The sequence below is a fragment of the Danio rerio genome, chromosome 18, assembly GCF_049306965.1.
Source record: "Danio rerio strain Tuebingen ecotype United States chromosome 18, GRCz12tu, whole genome shotgun sequence".
Lineage (NCBI taxonomy): Eukaryota > Metazoa > Chordata > Actinopteri > Cypriniformes > Danionidae > Danio > Danio rerio.
Genome location: NC_133193.1, coordinates 9,398,591 through 9,407,500, shown reverse-complemented (window position 1 = coordinate 9,407,500; position 8,910 = coordinate 9,398,591). Strand labels below are relative to the sequence as shown.

Sequence of the window (8,910 nt, the reverse complement as noted above, 5' to 3'; positions counted from 1 at the left end):
ATAATCCCCAATGAAAGATTAACCAGGTGGTTATGATGCTTGTTAAAGGGTTAATACATTATTTATTTATCTTTGTTAGTTAATGTTAAGTTAAATAACATAGTAACTCATGGTGCTTTGTTAACAAGTACAACTTTGGATATTAATAATGCATTAGTTAATGTTGAACTATGATTATTAATAAATACTGTACAAGATTTTTTATTTAATTAATGCTAGTAAATACACAGGGTTTCTACAGGTTTCATCAAGTCAAATTTAAGACCTTTTTAAGACCTTTTAAAGACCATTATGAATGAAATTTCAAACTTACAAAAGGTTAAACGCTAAAGATGTTTTAAAAATGGTCAAGATAAAACTGTAAAAAAAGCATTAAAAACATGTTTTTGTAAGGACGATAATTAATCCATATTAATGCTAGTAAATACATAGGGTTTCTACTGGTTTCATCAAGTCAAATTAAGACTATTTAAGACCTTTTAAAGACCATTTTAAGACCATAATGAATGAAATTTTAGACTTACAGAAGGCTAAATGCTAAAGATTTTTAATGGTCAAGATAAAACTGTAAAAAAGCATTAAAAACATGTTTTTGTAAGGAAGATAATTAATCCATATGAATGCTAGTAAATACACAGGGTTTCTACAGGTTTCATCAAGTCAAATTTAAGACCTTTTGAAGACCTTATTAAGCCATAATGAATAAAATTGTAGACTTGCACAAGGCTAAACGCTAACGATTTTTTAATGGTCAAGATAAAACTGTAAAAAAAAAAGCATTAAAAGCAGATGTTATTGTAAAGACAATAATTAATCCATATTAATAATTAGAGTTAATAAATAAACGTTTCTCAACATTTTATTGATATATATGGTTAGGGATTGGATGGCTGTTGACCTGATTGGGTATAGCTTTACATGGACGTAGGAAAATTAAGTTTAAAATGATTTAAGGCCTACAACACAACATTTCAGTGGATTTAAGACTTTAAGGCCTAAAATTTGCTTTTTGAAATTTAAGACATTTTAAGACCCTGCAGAAACCCTGATACATTAACTAATGGACCCTTAAGTGTTACTGTTAGTTTGATAAATTGTTGGCAGGCTGATATTAATCTTGCTTCATTCATCATAAACAAAATGTAAGGTCAGCGTTTATCATTCAGTATATATTACAGACTACATTTTGGTAAATGTACGTTTTAAAGCATAAACAAAAATTCACATAAACTGCATGGTATTTCATAATGCTGTGTTGTTTTATTGGAATATTCAGTTAAATGAATATTCCAGTTCATGACGAAGGCTGTAAATATTAGCCTGTATTCTGGCGCCATCTTCTGTACCAGACACATAATTTTTAATTACGGATTATGTAAAATCCTTGATTATATAACAAATCTAATCAGTTCGACAACAAATCAAAGGACATTATTGACAGTCACAAGCAAAGAAAACAAAACTGTTCAGACGAGCCTGGAGTAAATTATTAATATATATATATATATATATATATTATTAGAAATATATTGTTATTGAATAAAACATTTTACTGTTTTAAATACTAATTATAGCTATGTATATAATGCTGGTCTAAACTGTTTTATATTATAATTTTTTTTCTTTCTGACTATTAAATAATGTCAGTTATTTATTGTTGAACTGATTAGATTATTTAGTTATTATGCATGCACATACCACATACAGTATACATGTAGGCTACATGTACCAACTAGATGGAAGGTTATTTAAAAATGGATGAAATCTGGTTCATGTATATATAATAACAGCTTGTTAAAAAGAAATCAAATCAGTATACCTAAAACATTTTGATAGACATTGAAAAAAAGCTAATCTCTTTCTCTTTCTCTCTCTCTCTCTCTCTCTCTCTCTCTCTCTCTCTCAATTATAATGCAATAATTTTGCAATAATAATGTTAAATATAATGAAATACATGATTCAAATAACACTAAAACATTTAGTAAACCCAATGAATCATTTTTGTCAGTGTAGTATTCATAAGATTCAGTCCTGGATATTTTATAACAGAGTGGTCTTGAAATGAATACATGGACAGTAATTTTGAAAGTAACAATAAGTACATAATAATGAAAGTATAAAACAATACTTAAAGTATATATCTGGCTGAATGTCAGATGAATTTCTGGCTTTACCTTTTTTTTGTATTGGTTTTAATCAGGGTTGCCCAAACCTTTTCGTATTAAGTGCCAAAAACCAAATATAATTGAGAGCCGGGGACCGAAAGTTTAAAAAAATAAATATATTGAAAACATTACTTTAACTCACATTAACTAATACAGTATAATTTGAAATGATAACTTATTATAATACTACTAATAATAAAAAAAACATTTATAACACAACGGAGATCAATGCTGAATACACTAGTCAAGCAGAATTTGCCATTTCCTTCATTTGCTCACTGATGTCTCTGCATTGTCCTCTATAAGTTGGGTGACAGTATGTGCATTTAAAACAAAATCTGATTTTTTTACATTTCATTGAAACATTAAATATTTGGGCTAGTTTTTTTTGTAACTAAGCAATAAATCAATCAAACAAAAAAATGTTACATTAAATTAGAAATTACAGTCTCTAAACCATCCTCCCTCTTTTCATTCTCCATCTTTTCTCAGATGGACCAAATCAAAGGTTACCATGGGCCAGCTTTTTAACAATACATTCATATTAATAACCATGACATTGGATGACATCAAATGCAAAAACAGGAAAACAATGAAGATTAAATAATAAGAAAATAAATAATACTAATAATGAAAAAAACAAAGTACAGGGGCAAAATCATCAAGTTATATAACCAAATATTTACAAAATTCTTATAGAGTTTAAGTTTTAACATTTTTTTACTATAAACATTTTGTAATGTAGTTATTAAACAACTTAAGCCACAAAAAATTCAGCAAATTAGGTAAGTCTAAGGAAAATTTACAGTTGTGAATATAACATTTACCCATTCAAATAGATAAATTGCCCATATATTCCATCTTATGTTTGACCTGGCTTTACCTGGAGGGGCTGCACACGGGACTCGTGACGTAGAAGTCGGTAAAGCGCAGCCCGTTGGCCGCTAGTCTGTCCAGATTTGGGGTGAGAGAGCACGGGTGTCCAAAACAGCCAAGATCTCCGTAACCCAAATCATCGGCGAACAGCAGCACAAAGTTCGGTGGCGATGCACCAACACAATGAGCTGCGATCAGTGCACACAACGCGATTATACGCATCAAATCCATCATCAGATTTGCGGCAGACAAAAGCTTTAAAGAGTTATTGGAGCAGCATGATAGTTCCTGACCGATTTGTTATGAATAATCGCTTTGTTGTTTGTTCTCGCAGCTTAATTGCTGTCATTTATATCTCGCTGGAAGCTTTCTTGTTTTCCGTGTGAGTCATATGACAAGTGGCACGTGAAGCAGGGGCTGACGGGAAATGCAGTTTAGTTTCCCGAACAGGTGTAGTAGTTTATGGAGGAGTTTTGATTAAACGTTTACTCGGTTAATAATTAAGACTATTTCGTGGTCTATTTCTTTTTTTTTCGAACCAAACGTAATATATGTTTGATTTTGCTGTCTGTAACGGTGTTAGAGTAGCTAAAACGTCGTACTTTACAATAATATTGCTTCTATGAAAGAACAGCATCTTCAGCAAACAGAGGGTGAGTAAATATTAATAGTTGTACGAGATATGTCTTAGTTTTATGCAGTTTAGAGAGGAAAATATTTTTAATACCTGGATAACAATAACAAACTGGAATAAATGCAAAATTATTTACAAGTATCAAGCTCAATATCCATAAATCATGTGTTTAAAGGGAAATCGCGCTAATATATTGAAACTATCCATAGATTTATACACAAGATATAGCATCGTTTCAGCATATATATTTATATATATATTTTTTAATTTTGTGATATTTTTTATTTTTATTTTTTTGCATTCTTAATGAATTTTATAGTATTTAATTTCAGAATATACTAATAAATCAACTTAACAGTTTAAGTAAAATATTTATATTATATTTATATTAATTGTACACTATTTATATTTATAGTATACTATTTAATGTTAAATATAAATTCTAGAGATGACATATAAGAATTTGGTTGAAAGTGTTGTGAGTTTTAACATGATTGCATGGTATGAACTGTTGCCAAGTAGGGAAAAGCAAAAACTGTGAGGAGTGGGTCTGTCGAACCCCCCAAACCCCCCTGGCTACGGGTCTGATTATTGAAGATTGTTACCATTCCTCAAAATATAACATTTCTTGTCATCAAAAAGACGTTTTAGGCAAAGTAAAGAAAAATATGTATCAAATGCAGAATGCCATCAGAATTTTAAATACTGGGTTCGAAGTATGAATAGGGTTAAATTGATTTTTCAAGTGATTTATGTATTTGTGTTGCCTGTTTTTCTGTGATATGTGTAATGTGAACGCTGATGTGGTTGTGAGGTAAAGCCAAAGATAAATTTCCACTTGTGGACAATAAAGAAAGTATAACAATATAGTTTAAAAACTACATAAATATGTGAATAAACAATTATGCGAAACAAATATTAATTTAAATGCATTATTACATTTTACACTACAGATTTGCACTATATAGTGCCTTTTACATTCAAGGTAGTCATCTAAAATATTCAAACAACCAACAGCCAAAAATCATCGATTGGAAATTAATCTTCATTTAGTTACCAAGTAGTTATGGACTATAATGATTTAAGCACAATTCGCTATTAACAAGTGCTGTTTTTGCTGTATAGATTCACATATAACTTCTAAACTTTGTATTTTGAGAACAGAATTGTCCTGTTCCAGTCTAGACATAGACACTAGGTTGCAATTCACCTCTCGGCCACTGTGTGTCGCTGTTTCATAAGCGCTGATTCTCATGTGGTCTCGAAGCACGCTGGAGCTTTCGCGAGTGATGGTTTCGATCATTAATATCTCATTAGAGACAGTGGGAGCAGGGTGCAGTGTCCAACCGCTGTCCTTTACACCACCCTGTGCTTGCTTAGCCTGTGATACAACGTGACAATCAGTCAATTAAATGAACGGGGGGATGAAATAGATTGCTCCTCTAGCTGGAGGAGGTGAACGTCAGCGCCGATTTTCAGGCGGAGAGCGAAATCTAACACGCTCTGCATTTGAATCGCACTGCTTTCACAGTTCACACAAGCACACTAGTGAGAGATGGCTGTTTAGACACCTTACCTGAAGCTCCAGGATTTCAGAGCCAGCGAGAAACATTATAAAATCGATACACTTGAATTAGGAAATGGCAAAAATGCGCGGACTTGTGGAATTAATTAACATAATGGTCTCAAAGCACTTCATGCGCAGGAAGATTCATTATGCATGAACTCTCACTCTGTTTTGAGAACAGTAGATCAGTGGTTTTCAGTTAGGGGATGCAGAAACATTTGGTTTAAATTAAAATGCATGAAAACCTCACAAACACATGGATTTTACACCATTAATAACTGTTGATTTTGTTCAATTTCTTACTGATCTCATAGGTTCTGGAATGAAATGTAGACGACTGCACTAAGTGTCTGCACTAACTACACTAAATGTCTCAATTAAAATGTGTTAAAATATAGCTTTTACATTATACTGTATAATCTTACATACTACACTGTATGCGACCCCTGATATTTTATTATTAAAAAAGTAGTATTGTAAATTCATTCATTCATTCATTCATTCATTCATTCATTCATTCATTCATTCATTCGTGTCCGCTTTTCAGGGGCCAGGCAAACCCCAGACATTCATCTCCCCAGACATTTCCTCCAGCTCCTCTGGGGGGATCCTGAGGTGTTCCCAGTCTAGCCGAGAAACATAGCCCCTCCAGCATGTACTGGGAGGCTTAGCCACCTCAGCTGACTTCTCTCAATGTGGAGGAACAACTGTGCTACTCCGAGCTCGTCCCGAGTGAAAGAGCTCCTCACCCTATCTTTAACTGTGCGCCCTGCCACCCTGCTAAGCAAACTCATTTTCACCACTTGTATCCGAGATCTTGTTCTTTCGGTCATGACCCAAAGCTCATGATCATAGGTGAGAGTAGAAATGTAGTTTGACCGGTAAATTTAGAGCTTTGCCTTTCGGCTCAGCTCCTTCTTTACCACAACAGACTGATACATCAGCCGCATTACTGCATACTTGAACTCCTCTACCTGAGGTAAGGACTTCCCTACAACCTGGAGATGGCAAACCACCTTTTTCAGGTATAATCCTAATGTTGCGTTCACACCTGACGCGGAAGTGTCAAACGCGAGGGATTTACATGTTAAGTAAATGCAAGATGTGATCTGCGGCGCAATATGCGCGAATGAGGCGATGCAAATGACGCAATTCGCGCGCATGAAGTGGCGCGAGTTGAGCGTTTTGTGCGATTGACACACTTTAAGGCTCCAGTTTCGCGCAAATCGCTCGAGTTAGAAAATCTGAACTTCAGTCGACATTCGCGCTGCGTTAAACAATCAGGAGCTTGCTCTTGTGGGGGCGTTATTATGATGTAGGGCCTGTTGTTGGTGTCCCAACAACGAAAATCTAAACTTTAGTGCAAATTTGCGCTGCGTTAACCAATCAGGAGCTTGCTCTTGTGGGGGTTTGAAAATCTAAACTTCAGTGGACATTTACGCCGCGTTAACCAATCAGGAGCTTGCTCTTGTGGGGGTTTGAAAATCTAAACTTCAGTGGACATTTACGCCGCGTTAACCAATCAGGAGCTTGCTCTTGTGGGGGCGTGATTATGATGTAGCGCCTGTTGTTGGTGTCCCAGAGGAAAATCCTCCTGTCGACAACAGACAACAGCTCATCAACTGGGCTTGGCTTAGTCAGCTTCCATAAAGTTTCTGGAAGAGTTTATGAGCTGGTTGATCCTCTGAAATGATCTAGTGGACTCAGACAAGGTTTCAAACGAATAGATGCTGTTTGTCGGCCTTTATAAAGCACATGAACTCTCTCAAAATCTGCCATTTAGCTACGAAGCTAGAATCACCGGGCAGAGAGAAGCCCTGCCCATCATGCGAATCTGCGCCTGTTGTGAAGTGAATTTGACACACAAATGAAGCGAATTTGATGTGCGAATGAAGCGAGTAAACTCAATGTGCATGTGTCTTTTTATGTGTGAATAGCGTGACTTATCTGCGCTTGCCACATCTGGTTTGAACACAGCATAAGAGCTATGTTGTCTCGGACTAATGCCCCTAGGGTCTCCTGAGGCCAAAAGGTCTTAGGTGACAGGTCAGACTAAGTGCGGTTCAAAAACCCCTTATGAGCTTAATAACACAGAGGACTGTAATTTCGCCAGGTATTGCGCAGCCAGGGCCTCACCCTTTAGCTTTTGGGTAGGGTTAGGAATGCAGAATTAGATCATATTTTATAACTACTAATAAACAGCTAATATAATATAATATAATATAATATAATATAATATAATATAATATAATATAATATAATATAATATAATACAGAGAATAAGCCAGTAGTTAATAGCATGAATTGTGACCTAAACTTAAGTTACCGTCTTCAATATAACTAGATTCTTTACAATTCAGTATAATAATATGATTTGCTATTATTAATGTGGTTACCAGTTGTGCTGTTTCCATTTTCTGTTTGATCAAACTCAAAGCGACTGTATTTATTTGACAGGAAAATCCTTAGTAGCATTATGATGATCTGTTTTGTCACTTGTTTACCAATTTAATACATCTTTGCTGAATTAAAGTGTCCTGAAATGTTTTAGCGACGGTATTTCATCTTACATAACAATACTATTTTAGCCAGATCATTTTCGAATACTATGACTTTATCATTATACTTTTTTTTTTTGCATACTAGTTAGGAAGTTCAGTTTAAAAATGCACCGTCAATCTGACTGGATCATTTAATCTGAATCTGAAGACTCACTCATCAGATCATTTGACTCAGTGAGTCATTCACTGTTTAATTTGGAAGGGCTGTGATGGGTTTACTGTGACAGCTACGAAGGGTGTAGGTAGAGGTCAGAAAAGCTATGTTTAACACACTTCTGCACCATCTTAATGAGCTCAGAACAACGAATACATTTTGTAGGCTGCACCTTATTTATTTATTGATTATTTATTCGCTGAATCATTTGAAACATTGAATCATTAAATGGAGACTCTCTGAATCATTTGAAAAAGTAAATCATTAACTGGAAAATCTTTGTCCCTTAATCATTTGAATCAGGGAATTATTAGTTAGAAGTTAGAGTTTGAGTTTCAAACATTTTAGAGATGGTTTATTAGATTTTATGGAAATGCACTCCCACTGCAGAGTCATCCCAATAGAGTGGAGGAACTATGACGTCAATTTGTATGCAAAAACCCGGAAGCGAGTTAGCATTTTAGCAGTTCCGGTTCCCTCGTCCCAAAGTCAATGGTTTTTTTTAAATCGGGTTTCAGTAAAATCGCTTAAATAAGGTCCGTGGCTAACACAAACTCAAAATACTTTCACGTTTTGTTCTACGACATAAAACACATCAGTTACGTCACACTCTTGAATTTTTAAAACGGTTATGCTTCTTTAAAAAGACGGTTGCTATCAAGTTGCTAATTGGGACTACAGGCGGTGTCGGAGACATTATACGTCATCGAGCTGAACTGGTCTGGACCGCGGCTCGCTTGTGTTGGGCATTTGGATTTGTCTGTGATTTTAGGTATTTTCATGAATAGTATTTTATAGTTTGTAGTGTTTTTCTTATTGGGAATTCAGATTGTGTGTACATAATTCCTTTACTTGTGAAGGCTGTCGAGACAGATTCATTTGTTGATAATTCATTTTAATTAAACGATATTATGAAGATACTGCTCACCAGTGCAGCCTGTCTCTCTTCTGCC

The 8,910-nt window shown here is 34.7% G+C and overlaps 2 protein-coding genes across 3 annotated transcripts in view; one reads left to right on the top strand and one right to left on the bottom strand.

Moving 5' to 3' along the window:
* Positions 1-3,441, bottom strand: part of arsa (arylsulfatase A) — a 12,742-nt gene extending 9,301 nt beyond the window's left edge. Inside the window, 1 exon segment of the mRNA NM_001013543.2 lies at positions 3,049-3,441. Within this exon segment, the coding sequence (NP_001013561.2) occupies positions 3,049-3,275 (227 nt within the window). The 5' untranslated portion in view covers positions 3,276-3,441.
* Positions 3,442-3,460: 19 nt separating this feature from the next.
* shank3a (SH3 and multiple ankyrin repeat domains 3a) overlaps positions 3,461-8,910 on the top strand; it is a 569,169-nt gene continuing 563,719 nt past the window's right edge. For both annotated transcript variants that reach the window (XR_012394288.1, XR_012394287.1), the window contains exon 1: positions 3,461-3,694. The gene's annotated coding sequence lies outside the window, so the exon portion shown is untranslated. The remainder of the gene's footprint in view (positions 3,695-8,910) is intronic.